Raw genomic sequence first — 24,418 nt, forward strand, 5'->3', positions numbered from 1 at the left:
GTATTTTGTGACTGGAGACGCTAATAAAAAATGTAGTTAAGTTAGCAGTTTCAGTTAGTTGCATCCAAACGTTTGTTTTTAGTGTGTGTATCTCACCTGTGTGTGATCTCATGTGTGTGCGGTAATGGCTGGGCTGGTTGAAGCTCTTCCTGCACACCGGACACACATACTCCCCCTGCTGAGACCCTGACCTCGCCAACCCTACAGTTCACAAACACAAACAGAGAAATGGAAATTAATAGGAAAAACATGTAGCCGAACTTACACAGAACAGATAGAGAGGTTAGGAGATGGAGAGATAGAGAGAGAGAGAGCATCATTAGTATGTTTTATGTGTCATTATGGGAGGCTACCTTCAGGGCTTGGATGGGGAGCTGTCATGCCGCATCACGAGAGCATCTCTGACAGCCTGACATGAACACAGGCCCATGTGACCGCATAAATTACAGTGAATTAAAAGCCTTGCCCTGTGATGAGCCCCCATCTGCGCTACCATGTCACATGTCAGGTGTGCTGCTTTCCCCTTCCTCCCTCTCTCCTTGTCTCCTTCCCTCTCGCTCTCACTGCTCTTTTCCTGCCCGTCGCTCTAGCTATGTCAGCCCTCGTCCGTGCGAGGGGAATCGCTCGGACACGTGCGCGTCGGTGAAGGACTCGCTGAAGTAACAGGAACGGATGTGGAACCTGAAGCAACCGGCATTCGTTTCCCCTCAGGGCGCTTTAAGAGCGTGAGCTGAAATGCTGTCCCTTTGGCTCCTGTCCGTCACCTGGCACTGGTGGTCCTACCTGCTCCGACCCCTCGGGCCAGGCTTTGTCGTAGCGCTGAGCCGTGACTTAGAGTGTTGGTGGCAGTGGTAAGCAAGGCTACGTTTAGTAAACATGAGTCTGTGAGTTATTACCATACAGGAGCGACGCAACAGGAAAAGCAGCGGACGGCACAAACAAAAGGATAGTCTAATATTGGAAAGGTCACTTTATTGTATGTGACTCAAAGGGCTAAAGAGAGCGCTGATGATATCAGGCCAGACAGTTGACAGAAATTTTCTCTGTCTTTCCGCAGAACTACACTCACTGAAGCCGGCCAACTGGACCACCGCCTGGCAAAATGTCCTTAAATGAAGTGGAATGAAAAAAAAAAGCATTTGAAAATATTTTTCAAAGCAGCTGGTGGCTTAATTTGACTCCTCTTGCTCTTTCGTACATTCACTCGTTGAGTTGGCTACTTTGCATATTTGTGGCGTCGAGGCGCTGTAACCCCTCAGAAAGCGCCCGGCGTGCTGTTACGAGCGTGATGTTTAAGGCTCGGAATGCCTCTCAGCGATAGCTGTCTCAAATGTTTTTACACACTTTCGTAGGTTACACGATGATGAAGAGATTACTCAATAGTTCCATTAACCTTTGCGTATGCACATGCTGGCACAACGGCATGTGGGGTGATGCGTGCCATTTTAGCCCTCACCGTTCTCATTTGTCATTTCAGCTCAGGAGTAAATGTAGTTAATGTGCCTTTGCTGAATAATTCAGGCACTGTGACCTGACAACCATTTTTCAGCATGTCAATCTTTACCTGTTTTTCAACGTTACAATGGTCCTGTGAAGTTAGTGTTATTGGAATAATTCTGACACTTAAAACATTTGTCTGAATAACTTAAAAAACAAAACACTTCAAACTAAAAATCTATTGTTTTTAATGCTACAGGTGAATTTAGGCATCACATCATTATAATGTACGATATGAAAAATGGATTTTAATTTGCAAAAAGAATCCAATAAAAGTGTTATTAAATCATTAGTGTTATTAAAGATTAGCATTAGGTGAGCATCAGATGATGGCAAATGTAATTAAAATGCAAATTTGGGAAATGAGCATGCATAAATAAATATCCAATATTGACAGAAACCAATAAATAATAATAATAATAATAATAAAAACCTTTAAAACCGATTCCAATATATTATATCTCTAGATCTAGGCCTTCTAAATAGCAAACATCTGATATGAAAAGCTTTGTCAATGGATAATATTACAAATAGTAAACAACTGCTTTATATTTTACTTGCAAATATTTAACAAATGTGTCTTATCAAGTTTCTGGACATCTTATTTTATATTATTCAATTGTATATATTGTGGTGTATACAGTATTGACATTATAGGCCACCCTGCTCTCTAGGTATTAATATTGGTCACTAAAAAACTACTAATAATTGTGATTGTTTTTAAGGTGAATAGTTTTTACCTTCAACAATTTCTGTAAATGATTGTGCATCCACAACTGTAGTTACATTTGAAGGTTTTCGGTTCTTGACTGAGGTATGTAAATGTAGGATTTGGCTTAATGAATGCACATCTTGCCATGTTTGATGATTTAAGAGTCATAATCACACATGATACAGGAGAATATGGAAGTCCAGTGTGCACTATCCCATTGCAAAGCTAATTGATAAGATTCCTTGATACACGTTTAGTAATCAAGTTTCAGAAGAAGAGAAATAGGCTAAAGTACAGTGAAGTCCAGTACACACAAATCCCTATAATGTGTATAGGGATTTGTGTGTACTGGACTTTACTGCTCAATGTATCATCATTGCACTGATGTGTCATTTCATTAGATCATAAAATCAGACCAAATTGCATGTTTAAAAAAACATTATTATTATTAGTAGTAGAAGTAGTGGTAGAAAGTTTTTGTGAACTCATACATTTTTGAGGGTCCAAATACTGTTTATAGCCACTGTACAATAAATATTAGCTTATTGGAATAAAAAAATAAACTGTTAAAACAGCATCCAATGATAGTGGTATACTTTCAAACACCCATTAACAGCCTCTTACCTGCTTGCTCTGCAATGGCGTTGCTGAAGCCCCAGTGGTGGTAGAGGGCAGCTAAATCATGAGGACTGCAGTTCTTCAAGAAACTCATGATGTCCGTCACAGCTTCTGGACCATCAGCCTTTGACTGTCTCTTGGACTGGGAGTGAGAGGATGTGCCGCTCGAGCCAAGTCTGCTCCAGGGGTCATACCCAGCCACGGACGGTGTATCCTGAGCTTGAGAATCCGACCTGCCGGGGGTCTGAGGAGCATGGGCTTTGGTGCTCCTCTGATCCGAGAGGTTATGTTTGCTAGAGAGCATAAAATGAAGTCCTTCTTGAGGTAACAGACTTCTCTCCATCACTCTGCTTCCTGTCTTTGGGGTTCCAGTCTTCTGAGGACTTGCCGCGAGCCGCGATGAGCTATTTTGATGGACGTCTGCTTTGTGTTTACTGCCTGCCAACTCACTCGTCCTGGACTTGCTGGTCTTATGTTTGGACGAGTGAGATGGTGCCCCTGGTGCTGTGGCCGCGTGCCAGCTCTTGCTTTGCGAAGAGCTGGACTCTATGCTACTTGTCTGAGGTTTTGATTTCTTTGTCCCTCCAGGGCTGCAATCAGGTGGACTCGTTCGGGAAGCTCTCATCTGTGGCAGAGACGGGCAGTCCTTACCCTCCAGAAACGGAGGTGGCCCGGTGCGTCTCTTGAAATCGAGAAGCGATTTTGGCCCCTTGAGGCCGTTTCTTGGGGCCCACTTAGGTGCCAACGTAGTGCTGTCAACTTTGTGTGCAATTCGTTGGTGGATCCAGAGAACTTCTGGATACAGTGTTGCATAAGAGCAATAAGGACACTGGTGTCTGACCAAACTGTTCAAAAATGTAGAAGAAACCCCTTCTTTTTCGTTATCCACTTCAATGGAGAGATTAAGCAGATTAGCATCCACTTTATCAGTGGAGCTACTTTCTTTCAACCCCTTGCTCTTTTCATCCTCCGTCTTTGAAGCGGCGTCGCTTAGTGCTGCCCTCTCCAGGTGAGTTGAGGTGGTGTAGGGCCAGTAGGGCTGCTGCAGCAGGGCATTTCTCAGTCTTGGGAAGCCTGTGTGGCTCGTTTGGTGAGTTTGGCTTTGGCTGAGTGAGCTGGTTAAGGCATCACTCCTCTGGCCCCCGTCCCTGATCGCCAAATGATGTGTTTGGACGTGGGCAGCGATGGCCGAGGGCTCCGAGGTGCAAAAGTCACAGTGCTCACAGGTGTATGGCTTTTTATCTGTCAAGAAAACAACATACAGGGATTCGTAACTATATAACAATAGTCAAAAATGTCTCTGAAAGTATAAAAGCTAGCAATCACAATAACACTGATTTTAGATACTGACAGTGAAAACTATTTTAGAGAGTCACCACAAGATGGCGCCACATAACCATGTAAATTTACAGTACAATGTACTAATCCTGAACAGAAGTTTTAGATAGTGTTTATATATATTACACACACACACAATGTTTAAAAAAAAAAATAAAAAAAATGAACTTTTCTTCATCAAGGAAGGATGCATTAAATTCATCAGAAGAGACAGTAAAGACATTTATAATGCAAGAAAATACTTTCAAAAATCAAATAAATTCTCAAAAAATAACGGTTTCCACAAAAGTATTAAGCAGCACAACTTTTCAACATTGATAATAATAAGACATTTTTCTAAAATGTCTAATAAAACATAATATTTAATGTGTGACATTGAAAAACTCTCTGAGTATGTTTATGGAATTGCATAACATATAAATGTAAATAATAATCTACATAGTTACACAAGATCAAAAATCCTTAATGGTGGTAGCTCAATCGCACACAGTTTGTTTAACATTAGTACAATGGAGCAACAGACTACTGGGCCTGGGAACTTTGCCTGGGACTACCTCTTCTCATCTGTCAGCAAGATGTTTGTTTACATTTAACATGTCTGCAATCTCTCAGTAGCGCTCTCTCTCTCTCTCTCTCTCTCTCTCTCTCTCTCTCTCTCTCTCTCTCTCTCAAGCCATCTGGATTCCATTTGGTGGCTTACACTAGCTGCTGTGCAGCCTTCAATCCACTCTCTCTGAGGTTACTTTTGAGCCAATTCGGAGAGGGGGTCCGCTGAGATAAACCTTACACAAACGTAATGGCCATAACTGCTTCCCTAAATTCTTTCTGCCTTACAAAAGCTACAAGAGGAACTATCATATTCTAAGAATAATGTGGTATGATAATGAATCTTTTAGAGGAGATCAATTGTGTGGAAGAGCATTCTATAGTCTTTACACCTTCATTAAAATATCAGCAGTGATTGGACATCTGTTTTAACTCTTACACAATGAAACCTATGTTCTGGAACATTCCATCTGTGTTAATTCCTAAGAGGGCATCTTTTGTTTAAGGCCATTTATTTTTCTCAACCTTGTGGTAACACGGGGCCAATCTCTCAGATCTATAATCTGTTCTTTTGTAGACGATTAATACAACACCCAATGATTTCACTAAATTTGACAAGACTTATCAATCATCAGGACAGATTCAGTGCTCTATGGGGCTTATTGGCTTTGTTGAAATACCTGCCATATGCAGTATTTTTCAGTGATTTTAGTGTTGTGTTTTAACTGAAGGTCTGCATTAAGATGGGGAAAGTGGAAAAAAGACAAATCTTTAGAGCTTGTCTTCCTGAGACAGGAAGTCCAGAAATAGCATCATGCAAAGAGGGCTGGACACCACCAGCTACAAGCAAAAGATTGAGCAATTCAGAGCCTGGTTTTGCACCTTGATAACTAAACTATGCTATGGTTCAAAGATCTCACTTAGTTCGAAGACAGATTTAAAGGGTATGAACAAGTGATACACAAGTGAGACTAAAATGTATTATTTATTATTTCATTTCCCCAATCCTTTAATTATAGTCAATAACTAACTGTCTTAGTAAATAACTGTCTTGAGGTCCTTTACAACAAATGTAGTTTTATTTATTTACTATAGCTTTGATGCAGAAGAGTAAAACAAACTATGGGTACTACATATGGAAATCACAATAGTTTTATACTTGATGGGAATTTTGTGCATAAAGCTTAAAATATGTTCATTCTTAAATTGAAAGCTAAGAACATGCTCTCTATTTGAAATCAATTATGTATTGAAGATTTTAACTATGCACAGACAGTACAATACAACTGAACATGTTAAAATGTGCAGCAGTATTTGTCCACAAGGTGTCTCTGTCCTCCTTCAGAAGCAGTATATCATGCAGGATCTGTTAAACCAGCCATTCTCTTATCCTATTCCTCTAGATCTGCCTTCGGTACCTGGTCTAAAATTCCTTTCAGTTGTTTGTTGGTTGATTCGCTGGTTTAAGTGTGTTTGATTACAACATTGTAGGAAGGTGGATCCACAAGAGTAGGATCAATAACTATAAAAGCTCTTGACTGTAATTTCTAAGGTGACTACATCAGATAAACCCGCTTCATAAATGTTACTGTAATCCTTTACTTATTCATCCCAGTTTAATTTCTGATCATGTACCAGGTACCTGTTGTGAAGTTTACACATTGTTTGGAGCACTATCACACTTCATAATTCAACATGAGTAAAATTCATGCCAAACTGTAAATTAATTGAACACACCTGAAACAACTAATCAAGGTCTTTAGGTTAACTTAAAAAGGTGTTGAACAGGGATAGAAAAGGACATTTCTACGATAAAGTTGATTTATAGTAGCAATACTGAGGACCCATGGTGTACAATACACATACTGTAAATAGGTAACCCATGAACAGATTCAAATGATGGAATTGAATTCCTTGTGGTGAATGTAAACATCAGCAATTCAATATAAAAGCCAACACTATGTAAGCATCTGCACAGCATTGCATTGGGCATTATAACAAACAGGTAGGCAGAACGGAGGTTATGATATGCAATCAAGTGATGCTTGAAGTTATAACATATGTTCAAACTAAAAACACATTTCTAAGATTACACTTAAATTTTGAACTTATGCCCTTACCTGTGTCCCCAAATAACCCTGCCCGTCTTTGATCCCTGAAGTGTCCTGCTGATTCCCCTGCTTTAGATGGGCTGGAAGCTGCTTTACGGAACAGTCCATTTCCACCAATGGTTTCACCCAAGCCACCATGTCTGATGAGCATGTGGATCACCATCTGTTGCTGTGTGCGGAAGCCCTTCCCGCACTCCAAGCACTCTGAGGTTTTCTGGGAATTCTTACGGCTAGGACGAGAAGTAGGCCGGTACTCTGAGTCACTCAGATTCTCAGGGCTTCGCTCACCTGTCAGGACCTGGCTGTTTGTTTCTCCATTGCTGTGCTGATCTGTGTTGGAGCCTTGGGCTCCAGCCCCTTTCCGTTTCTTGGTTGGGATACTCACAGTGGCATCGAGTGATTTCTTTCGCTTGTCCTGTCTGGTCAAGACGTACTCGCCCTTTTCCCTGTCATATGCTACATCTGCATCGGCTAACCTCTCTTCCCAACCCAGGCTCTTCTCAGTTACCTCCACCAGTTTGCCTCTGGTGACCAGTTGCCAAGCCTGGTAGCTACTTACTGGATCGAGCTCTGGGATTCTTTTCCCTAGAGTTCCTTCAATGGGGTTCTCTTCCTTTCCTGCTGGTTTTAAGTTTAGGCATTCCAAGAAGCTTGTCTTGGTGGCAGATGTGAAGTCCTTTTCACTGCAGAAGGTATTGTTAGGAGGCTGCTCAATATTTCTGTGGACCTGCTCGTGCAGTTGCAGGCTCTGGCGGTCATGGAAGAAGTTACCACACTTGGCACAGAGTTCATACACACACACTTCATTCACCAAGTTGGACTCATCCTGCGCCACCTCGTTGACAGTAGCTGGAAGGTAAGACTCACTCTTTGGTTTTACCTTGGTGTTGTGCGTCTTCATGTGGCTACGTAGGAACCAGGGCTCACGAAAACGCCGTCCACAGATCCGGCACCCATGATCCAGACTGTTTTGATGCTTCTTCATGTGAGCTTTCAGAAACCAGGCTTGGGTGAACACCTGGTCACATTGTTCACATGGGAACTCGCCTTTACCAAGTACACCGTCAGCTTCCTCGCTGGTAGAGACTTCTTTGGTGACAGATTCCTCCTCAATAGGATGTACCTTCTCGATGTGATCCTGCAGTTGGTCCTCCTGCAAGGTCTCATAAGGGCACAGTTCACATTGGAAGACCTTGTGAAGCTCCTGCATATGCTGTTCAAGCTCTGCCTGACTTGACAGTCTTTTCCTGCACTGAGAGCACTGCATTGACTGTTTGCCATTCTCACCAGAGGTTCTTTCCTTCTTCCCACCTTTCTTCCTCGTTTTGTTTGCCTCTTCACCGCTCACAACCTTGTTGCAGGCTGAGGTACTCTCAGTAGGACTGGAGCAACCACCTTGATCTTCTGGCACCCCTCCTTCTTTTTCCCCTTCCTCATCTACATCTTCCTCCTCGCCGCCAGTGCTCTGGCTGAGGCCTTCCAGTTTGTGACTGCGAATGTGGGCCTTTAAGCTACCCTTCTGGGCTGAGCGGTGATCACAGTGAGGACACTTGTATGGTTTCTCCCCAGTGTGCTTTCTCATGTGCTGGGACAAGGAACTGAGGAAAGGAAAACTTCTTCCACAGAGTTCACAAGTGTGACCCCGGCTCTTCTTGCCATCTAGGTTGTCCTGTCCACCCTTGGAGAAGGTCTCTTCCTCTGCGACTTCCGGCCGTTCCACCTCCATCTCAAGGCTTGAATATTCCACTATGCTGCTATCTGTTGTCCTATTTATTAGATCCTATTGAGTCTGTCTCGCCTGTAGTCATTCGGTCTGGGTAAAAGTTCTCTTTGTCAGACGTGTCATTGTTTGTAATTCTGTGTTGACAGTGTTGCTTTTGTCTGGAATATGTCTGGAGTTTTTTCTCCAATGAATCATCTTAACAGCTGAGGGTTTGCTTCATTCTGGTCACCTGAGAGAAAATGGAAACACAACAGAAGCAGATTTGAGAACATGACTTGCAAATGAGTAAATAAAGGTTATTCATTAATCCATTAGTCCATGGCAATGAACAAGCAGTTACTATGACATACAGTACACTATGCATATTTTTTTGTAAAATTACTGTCTTAATGATTCTTAATATGAATCAAGTGCTCTTAAAACTGTAGAGATTCAAAACTTAGACCCAGTGTTTGAGACCCCCAGCTAACAGAGCCCTTTTATATAGTCATCTGACAGTCTTTTGTTCAGTTAAATTCGTTTAAGGCAGGATCCATACTGCATAGCTAAAAAAAACAGAGGACATAGTACATTGGGTTTTATGCTCTGCACCATTTAAAAGTGAGTGGGAGAGGGACAAAAGAGAGAGAAAGACTGCTGATGTCCTCATTTAGACGTCAGAGGGAACGGTACATCTTTAAGTATTGCATAAACACACTAACTTATACAACAGGCCCTCTGATTATTCCAACAAGGAAATGAACAAAGATACAGCAAATACACTGCAACATATTCCAACAAGCATACACACCCCAGTCCAGAATCAGGATTTCCTGCCATTCTGTTTAGTTTTCTATCAAATCTAAACATAGCAAACCTTTTTTTTTCCTTTTCTTTTTTTGCATTCTTTAAAAATGGTTATGCTCACTGACAAAATGTTTATTGTAATACCCAAACTGGCATTTCTGTTAATCTAGTTTGTGCACTTTTTGGTTAAAAATAAATGAATATATACTACACTACAGTGGAGGCTGGGTCTGGTTGTAACATGGGGACTGTAACTAATATCTCAGTAATATAAAGTCCAATTGCACAAATGTGTGGACATGCTCTTACAATATACAGTATTTTGAATTTAAATGTTACCAATATATATGATTTATTAATATTAATAATATCTACAGACAAAACAATGATTTAAAAAAATTTTTTTTTTATAATTGTTTCTTTTCAAAATGATTAATTGTTACTGTTTTAATTTAGTTCCTATAATTCATATAATAGGCTGTTCAATGGCAGGTTCTCATTGTGACCCCATATACTGTAAGTGTGACAACATGCCCCACTATCAAGGTCAATGTATATTCAATGAACTCTTTTTTTCTCTTTTTTCCTGGGCAATAACTGTGGAAATGTTCAATAGTTCTTTCTTGTTTTAGTCAAGACTTTAAGGTTTGTGTGACAACTTGCCCCTGTCTCCCCATAATTGTGTCTGTCCGTGTGTGTTTGTGTGAGTCTTCGACTGAAGGGCAACAGTCTCAGTTAGTCTCCTCTCATAGTCAGTATGAACAGTGGTTGTCTGCTCACAGACCTAAATTCATTGTGTGTACGTGTGTGTGTGTGTGTGTGTGTGTGTGTGTGTGTGTGTGTGTGTGTGTGTGTGTGTGTGCTCAGGCGTAAAGAGACTATTCAGTGTTGGGCAAGAGAGGGGCCAGTTGGGATGAACCCTGAGGGCTGGTCCTCTCTCTCAACAATCAATAATCCATTATATACCAACTACATTTCACCGCTGGCCCAGCATCCCCCTCACACAAACACACACATTCTAACGCACTAAAAACACACATCTCTACACAGTTCATCTTTTACGGTAAGTTAACTTGCTGGGCTATAAAATGCCAGGTAAGAAATTTAAAGAAGAGACGTTTAGGAAATTGGAAGTTTTCCTAGAGGTCCCATCATCCATTTAGCCTATCTTGACTTATATCCAATATTTGCCTACTTATCTAGTTTATTTTCTTTGATTATTTGATTTTGTATGTTAGGTAGCGAGTAAACAGTGTAGCCATTATGACAATGGAATGGATGAGGTGCTTAACCGCATAATAATGGAACTGAACATGCTGAGCTGGTAATGAATAGTGTTTTGCTGTTTGGCAAACCAATGAGCTGAGCATTAAATCACCGTAGCTATGATACCAAGAGGTTTGGGAGATGTGTAAGGACACACACTACACAAACACACACATACATATACACACGTCAGCAGTGGGGTTATTATTGAAACATGGCTGTTCTCAGAGGGCTTACCTCAGCTCTGCTGACCTACTTATCCCCAGACAGTTCATCTCATCTTGTAGCTCCATCAATGCAGGATCAGTGCATTTTTCAAATTGAGCGCTGTGTGTGTGTCCGTGTGCATGTGTGCACTCAAATCCTAAACCAAATTGGGCATTTTGTCCAAATTCACAGAGACAGTTACCAAACCACTAACATGCATCAATAATGACAAAAGAAGATAAAAGAGCTCAATTGTCTTTTGTTCTTATTGTGATGAACGGACAGCAGATTAAACATTTGTTTTTCCTTAAGACTACAGTAACCAATGAGATTTTTTAATGCATAATCTGTCCTAAACAAGCATAATGAAACAAAACAAAGCTTAAATTAAGTTTTTGATTTCCACTCAATGTGCAAATGGCGTTTTGTTTTTATTCCAAATGATTTAAAGAACAAATCACAGTTATCACTGAAGAAGCACACTTGTTATCCAGCATTTTTGCGAAACTCCTTGGGCTTCCTATCTTACTATTTGGTAGTTCTCAAACCCCCTAAACTACAATCTCATTGTGCCACTCGCACCAGAACTGTCACAATAGCTCATGTCTATACCTCCTCTGAGCGGCGGGGAGTCCAACATGGCCATTGTTGGATGAAGGGGTCCATCCTACGCTAGAGGCCTGTCTGAAGCATGTCTGGTTGGGGAAGACAAAGGGAAGTCCCTCCCGGTCCCATTTCGAAGTAGATCCTGCCTGGTACCATCAACTGCTGATTACAGCTGCAATAAAAAGGGGGCCCTGGTGCATGTTTGCACTTGCGAGCTGGATAGCAGGTGCTGAGGCTAACGTTGTCATGTTAAATTGCGGAAAATATTCTGGTGTCTACAACAAAAGTAAATCCCCCAGGTTTGAAACCAAGGAACGAGAGGAGCCAAGAAGAAACGGGCTTGGTTGGACATGCTACACGAAATGTCAAGTCCAGCAAAGTTAAAGTCTGTGTAATGAGGAATGCGAGTACAGATGTGGTCATATGATAAAAACTGAACCTAGCAAGAGCACAAACGTTTCTATTCAGTTGAAATGTAAAGCTTAGTGATACAGCTTGCACAGGGTGAAGGGCTCCTTTGTTCTGCAGTGTTTCTGAAATGAAGACACAATGAACACTGCTTAACTGTTGCCTGACCACGTTACATACAGTAGGCATAAAATAAGATTTACAACTCGAATTCTTCAAAAATATGTTTCCCCTATAGTTGCTGACAGTGGTTATGATTGAGTGTTTATGATTCTATTGATTTCCACTGTTAGGATACAGCTACCATTCATTTCAGATTCTTGAGGAACCTTTTTTTTTACTTGTCTATGGCTGTTACCCCTGCCTCAACTCTGTCATTTGTAATACACACCTGTGGTTACATACACTGTATAGTTGAATCGATTTACTCATCTTAAAGGAAGGCATTATTTAGTCACTCTCACGTATCGCTGTTTCAAGCACTGTATGCCCTTATTTTATTTTCAGCATAGAGTTCAAACAAGTACGTTTAAAGAATCACTACACAATGACCATTTATTATGATCAGGGGATAGTCAAGCTCCAGATAGGACAGATAACACCCTAAAAAGGTCACGCAATATTTTGCAAGTCTTCCATACAAAAGTTTTGTGTGAGAATCGACCTGAATTAAAGTCACTTTCTACAGATTTGACAGATTTGTTGGTCTTTTTTGTCACTATTGCTGTTGTGTAATGATTTAGAAATGATGTTTAGAAATATTAGCAGGGGTGAAAAGTAAAATAATAACAATAATAATAATAAAATAGACTACTATTCAAAAGTTTCGGGTTGATTTTTCTTATTTTTATGTTTCATGCTCACCAAGCCATTTATTTGATCAAAAATACAGTAAAAAAGTACAGTTTTCTATCTGAACATATTTTCAAATGTAGTTCCTGTGATGGCAAAGCTGAATTTTCAGCATCATTACTCATTATTTTCAGTCTTCAGTGTCACATGATCCTCCAGAAATCATTCTATCATGCTGATTCAGTGCTCAAGATTTTTATTATTATCAATTTTGAAAATAGTTGTTTTCAAGTTTTTTATTTTATTTTGTATTAATAGAAGGTAGAAAAAAGCATTTATTTTATATTTTGTAACATTACATATGTCTTTACTGTCATTTTTTTAAATAATTGTATATACATCCTTGCTGAATAAAGGTATTAATTTCTACTTTTTTTTAAAAACGTACTGACCCAAATGTTTTGAGCGGTAGGGTTAAAAAAAAATCAGCTTTTTACTTAAATAAAACCAATTAACTTACATTACCATATTAAGCATATACTTTATGCTACCCGGAACAATTGCACAGTACGGTGGAGCAAATATGCTTAGCAAAAGATATTGTTTATCCTTATTTGTACTGTACTTCTGTGACATACTACTGCTGAAGTAATTAAATCATAATTAACTGATCAATGATTAATTACCAGCCATATGCTTGAGGAAAGTCTTTACAGAATTTGATGTCACATCTTTGTGAGACATGTTTACACGCCACCGACACATAAGCAACAACACATGTGCCCGTAAAAACATGCACAGGCATAAAAACACGCACAAAGAAGGCCAGCTTTCAGTGGAAAGAAACAGCAGCACATATATAGGCCCGTATCTGAGAGACACAGCCCTGAGCGAGAGCTCCATTCTTCCCCTCCTCTCTTTTCTCTGGCTGATGAATGGCTATGGCGAATCAACTGTCTGCTCGCTTATTCAACCTGACGGCTAGTCCAGCTCAGCACAAACGCCCCATGCTCTGGACACTACTCCTCTGCTCTGAGCCAGTGTTTGTGGAAGAGAAAAACAGAAAAAGTGCATGTGTGTAAATCCTAATTTGAAAGACAGAGCTAAACCAGTCCATCACACATATGGTTATTCGAACACACCCTGGGTTTGAACCATACAACGTGAGCCAAACAGTGTGTGTGCTAGTATGTGTGTGCCCTGTGCACATATGTTAATTGTTGCATCCCTGCCAAACAAACATGTTGCATGTCAGTGTGTGTGTTTGATAAATCCTAAAATACCAAACACCACTAGAGGCCGAGCAAGAGGAGCTGTAGGTTTTGAAACAGCATCACAAACCAATCCTACAGTACAATGTGTGTGTTATTGACGTATGATGCTCATCTGCTAATTAGATTACACCGCTGCAGTGACTTCTTCACAAAGCAGTAGTTTTTCAAACTCTGCCAGAATTCAGCTAATGAATGGAATGATAATGGCCTCATATCACTGTCATCAGTATTATCAGACCATAGTTTCCCCAGTAGAGATTGCAGATGCGCGAGTCTCCATGACCTCCCAGCGCCGTCACTACAGAATGCCACTCCCTAAAGCCAGAACACGGTTACACAAGCAATAAGCAAGGGATTATTTTCCTGCCAGTGTGCATGATGTCTGACTAAAGAATCTGGAAATCCTGAGTGATGATATCAGTGGAAAGGGGTTTAGGTTGGTTGAAACAAATTAGACAAAATGTTCTGAGACTGTAGGTAGAAGCCTTAAAACTTGTGACTGTATAATGCAGTCCTTTTGTTCAAAAGAAATTATTAAAAAGAAAAGATAATGCACTTAATGATTGTAACAATCCTTACAATGTTTGGTATAAATGTTCCTTACATTTGGTGTAACAATCCTTACAATGTAAATGTTATATATATATATATATATATATATATATATATATATATTCTCACAGAAAACATTGTTAGGATAGGCTATATATATATATAGAGAGAGAGAGAGAGAGAGAGAGAGAGAGAGAGAGAGAGAGCCTATATAAACATAATAAGTGCCTTTTGAGAACATTAGGATTTTTTTTTTTTTTTATGTTTGGTGTGAGAATATATATAAATATATTCTCACAGCAAACATTGTAAGGATAGGCTATAGCTATATATATATATATATATATATAGAGAGAGAGAGAGAGAGCGAGAGAGAGAGAGAGAGAGAGCGCCTATATAAATATAATAAGTGCCTTTTGAGAACATTAGGAAAATATTTATTTTTATTTCATTGGCAAATTTTTTCTCACTTGTTTTACACTAAGGCCTGTTTACACTTGGTTTACACCAATGCGTTTTGGTCGATCGAATCACCAGTAGACGAGGGAGACACATACCCGTTTACACCTGGTATTTTAATCCGTGTCTTATGTTCACTTTTAGCTGCTTCTGTCCTGATTTCTTCGAGGGAGGGTCTGTGGGCGGCTAAATGTATGTTTTTTTTTCCCATATCTTTCGATCTAATGGACAAAATAAGCTCGCGCAATTTACATATGAGCGTGCCCAGAGACGACAGAAAAACATACGGAGAGCAGTAACTTTAGTTTCTGCTTTGACAGCCACAAGATCACGCTAGCAACATCTGGCTAGCACTTCCATTAATGTTTACGCGGTAGATCAGTAGGTGGAGAGTAGTCTTTTGTGGCTGGTCGAACACTTTCGACCACATTTACACTACGTTTACACTACGAAAGCAATCTGGACTCTGGAAGTGGTCGAAAGTGGTCAAGCTCAAAAAGTTTTAGACCCCGTTTACACTTGTTGTGCACAAAATCGCATCTTCATACCAGGTGCAAACGGGACCCAAGTTTAAACCTCAGATTTAGTTTCAACAAATCTTACAACAACAGAAAAGGGCAAAACACACAAGATATAGTACCTTCAATGCCCTGTAGATGGCGATATCACTTCTTTTGTAGCAGATTTAAACTGCTGCAGAAAAAGTTAGGTGCCATGCAAAATGTAACATGTAATTGCATTACTCATCACAAATGTATTGGAGTAAAGACAGAGTACATATACTTTTCCAAAAATGTAGTGAAGTAGAGTAAAAGTTGCTAATAACTATGATTCTCGTAAAACTACAAAGTAGCCAAACAGATACTTAAGAATACAGTAACTTATTACATTTACTCAAATATTTCACACCACTGAGTCAAATCAAATTTATTCAAATTACTTCACATTTTAAATTGTTTTCCTTATTATTTAATTCTTAGATTCATTAGGATTCCATCAGCATTCCTTTACTTTTTAAAAAAATATATAGGCCTACTTTAAAGGAATGATTTTGCCATAAATTTCTCACCCATATCATTCCAAACATCTGTGACTTTCTTTTATACGTGGAACACGTAACACTTACCTTATTTTATAAATTTTTTTAGCTAATTTTACTGGCAAACAAGACAAAGATAGTGATAAAGAATATGATTACTTTTTGTAGAGATTATAAAGTGATACTTGAGACAGGCAGCTAGCCGTCATATCATCACGATGACATTATAGTGTACATAATTCATGTAGATCTGTGAAAGTGGCGAATTGTCATATACAGTACATTTGTTTAGGATAAAGGGAAAATGCTTCTATGTGTCCACAGGTGGATTTGTATGTTTTGGGTGCAAGCCAAAGCATGCAAGTGTGTGTGTATGTGTGTGACAGCAGTGATAGAGAGATGAGAGAGGGACACCAGCAGTAATGCTTATGTAATATCAGCCCGAGCCTCTGCAGCAGTCCTGATGGCAGTATGACATAACACCTATGCGGCCACACACTTCGTCCAAGAAACACACACATACACACTCAAACAGACAAATAAGTTTTGTCTGGTCTTGACCAGATTAACATCTTGCTGCTCACTGATTTGAATGCAATCTATTATAATTTGATAGCGGCAAACTGCAATTAAATTCACAGAAATGCCATAAAATCAAACATCTAAAACCCTTTTATGGCAATATGTCATCATTTACTCACCTTCATGTCATTTAAAATGATATTCAAAAAGTGTCTTTTGAAGAATATACTAGCTTTTTTCTTTCAAAAGAATGAAGGTGAATGATGACTGACAAACACCACAAATTAAGTCCATAAATGAGCTATATTCCACATTTAATGATGTCATACTGAAGCTATGTGAGGATAACAGGCTGGAATTTAGAAGAAGCGATGTCTGTTTCTAGAACAAATCATTCTTTTGTATCAGATCTTTTTAATGAATCAGCTGATTTAGTTCACAAAACTGGTCTTAATGATTTGTTCATGAATCAAAATGGAATATAGTGGAATATAGTGCATAAGTCAAATTTTATGGTTGTTTTGTATCCTTTCTTCACTCCTAAGTGTATTAAAAGGCCAGGTTTCAGTTTTACTTATTACGTTTACATTAGGTTAAATTAAATTAAAATGAGAAATGTTTAACTATAATAGTTAACTAATAACCCTGTTTTACACTGTTATCACAGTTGTCTTGTTTTGAATTTTCTTTGTGTGACTGTAGAAGTGATATTGTGACAGTAAGTGGCTTGCAGATACACTAGTGTGGTTGGCGTGGTCTAGAGCTGAACTATAATCTGAAGGCATTAACTTGCTCTCTAAAAAAAGCCCTCTGAACAGGGATTAGATTATCATGGTAAGGCCAGCTCAGGCTCTCTTTCTTTTGTCTCCCCTTCTTTTTAGCAAATACTTTCTCAACAAATGAAGGTTAAATAGAACACATGTGGCACATGAACAGGAAAGGCTGCAAATTTGGGGCGTTCATTGAAAACGCCTCACATCAAAACCCTGAAATCCATATCAATGTTTCATCTATACGTTTTGAGCATATGTTATGGCACAACCTAAACCTCTCCATTGGGTTTATATCCTGAGGGTGAGCGATTGCTGATTGAAGGGGTTGCCGAAGCCCCCTGTGGCAACTCAGTGTTAAAGGCATAGTTCACCCTAAAACGAAAATTAAGTAATAATTTACTCACCTTGGTGTTGTTCTGCTACCCGACGTGCACGTTTGTGTGACTGTTATCGCTGCAGTTCACTCCGTCTTGCCCAGAAAAAGCGCACAAGTTGAGAGAAATCACGACATGAAATACAATCCTTCTCTGAGTTGAATATAATAATATCAGTTGTGTTCGTCGTAAAACAAGAAGCTATCACGTTCACATCTGTCAACTGTCATTCTGACTGTCATTAGACAAACTGAGCTTAATGGTCTCAGTGAAGAAAGTAGACGGATCATTTTTTGGGGATTTCTAGGCGTTGTATTTCTTGTTGCGCTTTTTTAAATCTTGATTTCTCACAACTTGTGTGCTTTTTCTGGCTGAGACGGAGTGAACTGCACCGCTAACAGTGTCACACAAATGCGCACATCCCATAGCTGTGCACTGAAGACCAATGGCCAAGGTAAGGATTTTCATTAAATAACACATTCAATTTCATATTGTATAACCCCAGAACACTTGGAATATACAACACGTGTCACATGGGATCATTCTGTGATACTTTTCCATCTTTTAAAAAAAAGCTTGATGCTGTTCGCTATTCATTGCCATTATATGGATGAGCGCTAGCAGGACATTTTATTTTATTTTATTTTTTTAAATACACCTTTTGTGGTCCATAAAAGAAAGAAGAGCATAAGGCACTAGAATAACACCAAGGTGAGTAAATTATTAAGTGAGTACATTTTCAGTTTAGGGTGAACTAGCCCTTTAAGTTCCTGGCTTTGGGTTGCCACATCTGCATGAGCCATATTAATAAAAAAAAAAGAAGAAAAAGGTTAACTCTGAAAATTCTGTCATTATTTACTTATGTAACTGTTGAAAACATCCAAATACATCAAAAAAAAAAGTTAAAATTACATCATTTGATCAATTCAAGCAGCTAAAAACATCTAAAAACAAGCTAAAACTACAACATTCGATCAATTCTTGCGTTCTATGCAATTTCACATAGCGCAGCTCATCCCTGCACCGCCTCTATGCTTTATTGCCCTTGATGGCAGCCCAAGTGGGACACTCTTCCTCAGAACCGCCTGGCCTCCGTAAGTATATCTGCGTCCTTGGCGAGAGACGTGATCACGATTGCTCGGTTAGAGAGTGCAGGGCAGCCAGATGTCTTTCTCATGGCCTTCAAAGTATTGTCTCTCCAACTGTTTATTTATTAATGTCGAATTCACACTGTGATAACTCTCACCCAGCAAATAGTGTTTATTATACCAGAACTGTGAAAAGTGGCAAGTTTTTAACTCTTTCCCTGCCAGTGTTCTTTTTTTTTTTTTTTTTTTTTTTTTTGTTGACAGACACCGCCAGCTTTTTTGAAAATGTTCACACATTTTATGGCACCCAGATTATTTTGTTGTATGAATATCTGAACAACATGCAACATATCAAAAGAAAGAACAAAGCCTCTTCTTTAAAAAAGAAGTTTAATTCTAGCTTCATGCATTATTTTTGTATCAACATTTTGAACAAAAAGCTGCTGTTTTTTTTTAAACACTACAACATGCATAAGCAATGCTTTTATCGCTTGTTTCTGCTTCTTTTGTACGTGTGTCTTGATCCAGAGATTCTGTACTCTTTCAGAAGATGTGTAATAGCGCCCCCTACCGTAAAGTCGGAAAAATCTGTCAATGGCGGGGAAGCGTTGTGTCATAAATGATGGAAAATTCTGTCAATGGTGGGGAAAGAGTTAAAGATATAATATATATATATATATATATAATAAGGAAAATGTGAGTGGTGCTTGCCTGTGCATGGAATAAAAGCCACCATGATGCTGCTATAGTTTTGTGGGTCGTTGCCAGGACATTGCTATGAGGTGTAAAGGGTCCTGAGGTGTTGCTAGGTGGTTGCTAGGGTGTTCTGTGTGGTTGCTTGCTTACCCATCCAAGTTAAAAGAGCCCTCCCCAAGTCTTTGACATTCTGCTCCCTAGATATGACTCTGGATCCTCTTTCTATTAGGTGAAATTCGTGCTTAGAAAAGCAATAGCACATGATTTGAGGTATTATTCATGTCTGTAGCTGAAACAAGTTTAATACTTTGGGTGAAGGGTTTGTTAAAATTCCTATGTATGAGCAATAGAAACAGTGATAGTGATGCTTATCTAGCAAGGGCAATACCTGGGGCAGATCTAAAAAAATAAATAAATAATTTAGGGATAGGATTTCTCCTGTAAAGTGCATTAAATCCTATTAGCTTTACCCTCTGATGCATGCATCTTTAAAAGCAATTTTTTAACCATTCAGGGTGTGATCTTACATTCAAACTACCATGAATGATAATCTTTGACCCCATAATTATATATGACAGTCATGTGCTGCATCCCAATTCGCCTACTTATAGTATGCCCTAAAAGTATGTCGTTTTTGTGAAGAAAAAGTAAATACTTTTGAGTGTGTAGCAGAATAGTTGGCAAGCTTTGGGACATACTACTTAATTGCATATTTAAATGACCGATCTGTCGCTTATTTACATGCATCCTGACACCTACTGCAACTGCTCTGACAATCATCTTGTCAGTTAAAATCCTTCACATTCAATTTAATTTAATATCCTACCAAATCAGAGAGAAATCTCCAGTTTGCACTGTCAAACCTCTGCAACTGATCCAGAATGCTGCAGCTAGAGTGGTCTTTAACAAGCCGAAGAGAGCACACGTCACTCCTCTCCTCACAAAATTGCACTGGTTGCCAGTTGCCGCTCGCATTAAATTCAAGTCACTGACTTTTGCCTACAGAACAACCACTGGCTCTCTTACCTAAACTCATTACTTCAGACTTACGTGCCATCCAGAAACTTGCGCAACATAAATTCAATATGGGATTAAAGTGGTGCACAAGGTACTGCTGGAATATTTACCATTATTATCTGCTTCAATGGACAGATAAACAACTCTCTATCAAAATTATTAACAAAATATAACTTGTTTGGGAAAAAAAGTAATTAAAAAATAAATAAAACTACTTTTTAAAATTAAAATATGTTGTTTGGAAATAAAAATAATAGTGCTGGGCAACGATTATTCGCATCCAAAATAAAAGTTTGTTTTTACATAATATGTGTGTACTGTGTATAGATATTTTGTATATGTAAATACACATACATGCATTTATAAATGTAAGTGTTTTTTATATATAATATAAATTATGTTGAATACATGCAAATATTTATTAAATATACATACATATGTGTGTATTTATATATACAAAATAATTAAACACAGTAAACACATATATTTTGTAAACACAAACCTTTATTTTGGATGCGATTAATCGTTGCCCAGCACTAAAAAATAACCATTAAGAGAGGGTTTTTTTTCTTTCTTTTCTTTTTGTTTTTTTGTTGTTGTTGACTTTATTACATCATGCATCAGGGGATTTAATGCAGTAAAGAATATGAATATATGCTTTAAGGTCATTGTCACAGTCTCTGAACAAGCTCAAGTTTCTTAAAACGGCTGGTTTCTCTCACTCTGCTTAGTTCAGAGAAGGACAGGTAATCTAACACCATGAAAGCCATCTCAATCGCTCTCTTTCCCTGCCTCTTCTCTGTTCTTCTTTTGCATAGTAAGAGAAGATCTGTCTCTTTTTAATGAAACTGCCCCGTCACACCCATCTCCCATCTGGTATGTGTGCATATATGTGTGTGTGCTAGATGCTGGGAGGGGGAAGCTGGTGTGGTTAGTGTGTGAGCATACATATAACCAGGGGAATAAGTACATGTGTGTGAGTGTGTGTTGTCATTTCAGCAGGAAGCCTTTACTCTGATGAGAGGTCTCACTTCCTGTTTATAGAGCAACCACTGGAGCGCAACAATAGCTGGAATTTTGATGGATCGGCAGAGAGGACGCCCAACTCACACCCTCCAGAAAAAAACTCCAGTTTGTCACTATTGCTGACAACAATACAACATGTTCTCATCCCAAAAACTATTTATTTATTTATTTTTGAGTGAATCATCTGGAGATTTCTTAAAATTTTCATGAGATTCACCCATTTACTATTTTGGTTGTTTACTACAGCTCAACTTTAACAATAGCCTCTCATGTTATTGTATTAAGGGCTGTTTTGGCTCAAGCCTGATCAAAATGGTGGTGTCGAGCATTCCCCTCGCTGAGAGATATGTCATGTCGGGCTCTCTGGGATTTGAGGTCAGTCCAGCTGGACGTCTGGTGCAAAAATGAGGTGGATTACACTCTTTAATCCCAGTCACCCCAAGGAAGTGAACTAAAGCTGCCAGCGTCCTTCTCCAGACCACAGACTTCATTCAGATGATCTTTCTGAACCTCTTTAAACAAGCTTGGTGAAGTGTGAGACAACAGTGCTACTATCACTTGTCACGATACAAAAAAACAGATGTAAAAGAGTTTTGCCGTCAGGGGACCAGCAGCACCGACTGTCAAGATGAATTATATATTTACACTGTATCATGTGACAACTGTTAATACTTAAGGCTTGTCAGGAAAATACATGTATGATACTTCTGTCCATTCCTTACAATTGACAAAATGAGGATGTAAAAAGTTTGGTGACAGTTTTACAGTAAGGTTGTATATACAAACATCAGCTAATGGTTAAGGTTTCAGGATATCAACTATATATATATATATATTTTTTTTTTTTTTTGGCTACTACTGTTCTTTGTTAGTTAATGCATTAACTAAAAGTATCAACTTTTATGTAAAAAATCTATTAGAATGTGCTGTACAAAATAAATGCTGTAAATTGTTATTGTATAAAACTGCACAAAAGCTCATAAACAGCTTTTGTGTCTCCCTACAAACAAAAGGGCTACCTGGACAACTAGGTGTTTTGATCACACTTTTTTGTAGCACAACATATTGATTTCAGATATAACACTGAAAAAGCTAGAGAGTGTAAAAAAAAAAAAAAAAAAAACGAGTTTACTGAAGACTTTCTTACTGGTAGTATAAGTATGCACTTGCACAAGAAATATGCACAAGAAACCGACTTCAACAACTTGAGAAATTTGAACAGAAGGGTCGCACTGTTTTGGATATGAGAGGTTTGGCACTGAATGCTAGCTTTATTTTTCTCAATAAGCGAATTCCCTCGAGTTCGAGCTATTAATAATCTCTGAGCTCTTTCTCAGAGGAACAGCTGTTGGGGAAGCTGAAATTTGCAAATATTCCCAACCTAGGCTCATTGGATTTTTTTTTAACCTATAGCCTACATACAATTCATTGCATTTTCCAGGTGAAAACTAGTGACAGTAAAACACTGATAACTTTTATTTCTGTTCACACAAATTTTAGGCTTTTTAAAGGCAGATTAAAGATTAACGAAGACCTATTTTCTTCCTGTTCTTTATACAATACAAAACACTTTTACCATAGCTCCATGTACAGTATGGCTTCTGACGTAGTAAACTTGCTCAGTACCTCACCTGGTAGAGCAATGCGGAGCGTTTGGGTAAAATCGAAACACAAGACCTGATGAAAAAACTCTTGTAGAAGCAAGCTAAAATGACATACGTTTTTATCTCACATTTCCTTTAGTTAACATTATCGGTTAGGGTTAGGGTGGGATTTAGTGTTGGTGGAAAGTTATTTTTAAATGCAATTAACCTTTTACTTCCACTCACCAGGCATTTCATTTTCAAATTGGATTGAAATGTACAACATCCAAAGTAATTAAACATTTTCAGATTCATATTCATGTTTTGGATAAAATAACGTGATTTTAGTTCCACACGCCGGATAATTCAGTTTAAAAGTGTTGAATGTGCAAGAAGCAACATAATATCATTTTGCAGAAATGCATGTTTTTCGACTGAGCCTGGGTTGAATATTTCCACTTTAAAATAGCATAAAAATCATTGGCCACCCACATGACCAAGACATACTCTCCCTTCCCATTTACACAATCATAATCCTTTCAAAATAATGTACACATACATCCATTTTTAAAGCAACGATGAATCAAAGCATGAATTAAATTCATTAAATACAAAGTACACAAATGAAGATATAACGTGCGGAGCTTTTCGACATGTTGTTTTACAGACAAACTAGACTCTGAATAATTTACAGCAGCAAGGCCTTGACATCCACAGGATCCAATTAGTTGAAATCCACATGCAATCAGTCCACAGGAAAAAGGCACAACAGGGACATCTCCAGAGAGACGAGACACTATTAGCAAGTTTCTAAAATACAGAGGAGTGCACTGCATAAAGAGGAGAGCAAACGCACCGCTGCTTTAACAGAACATATCCTTGAAATCAGATCAGTGAACAAAGAATGTGATACTCGTATACAAATAACTCCGTCACTCAAACAAACCTCTGATAAGACGGAGTAACAGCTTTGCTTTAAATAGCAACATCTGTAGTGTTACATATTTCGTTTGATATAGTGTATGATAGTGCAGTATAGATAGTATAGTATTTATAGTATAGTATGATCTGCCAGGTCATTTGCTTGTGGTTTTGTCAAATGTAATTTTTAAGTTATACCGGACCAGCTGAATGTTTGTCTTTTCTAAAGTTTTACAACAACTTTCCACAAATCATGTAAAGAACTATTCAGCTTCGAAACAAACATTGTAACTATGGCTTTGTTTCTTCTGCTGAAAAGTCAAATCACGTTCATTTATATAGTGCTTTTAACAATACAGATTGTTTCAAAGCAGCTTTACAGTGATAATAGGAAATTAATGGAACAGAGATTGTTTTGGCTTTACAGCAGCTCTAGAAAAAAAGTAATTTTCCAGCTAAAGTAAGTTTTTGATTGATTCACTTC

General features: G+C 38.6%; 1 protein-coding gene across 3 annotated transcripts in view; it reads right to left on the reverse strand.

The window, feature by feature from the left end:
* znf516 (zinc finger protein 516) overlaps window positions 1-24,418 on the reverse strand; it is a 43,025-nt gene that overhangs the window by 5,452 nt on the left and 13,155 nt on the right. For all 3 annotated transcript variants that reach the window (XM_082185682.1, XM_082185681.1, XM_082185683.1), the window contains exons 2-4: window positions 6,832-8,774; window positions 2,834-4,069; window positions 97-201 (exon numbers count right to left, since the gene is read on the reverse strand). In XM_082185682.1, the coding sequence (XP_082041808.1) occupies window positions 97-201; window positions 2,834-4,069; window positions 6,832-8,548 (3,058 nt within the window). In that variant the 5' untranslated portion in view covers window positions 8,549-8,774. The remainder of the gene's footprint in view (window positions 1-96; window positions 202-2,833; window positions 4,070-6,831; window positions 8,775-24,418) is intronic.

The sequence above is a fragment of the Leuciscus leuciscus genome (genome assembly GCF_965113295.1).
Source record: "Leuciscus leuciscus genome assembly, chromosome: 12".
NCBI lineage: Eukaryota > Metazoa > Chordata > Actinopteri > Cypriniformes > Leuciscidae > Leuciscus > Leuciscus leuciscus.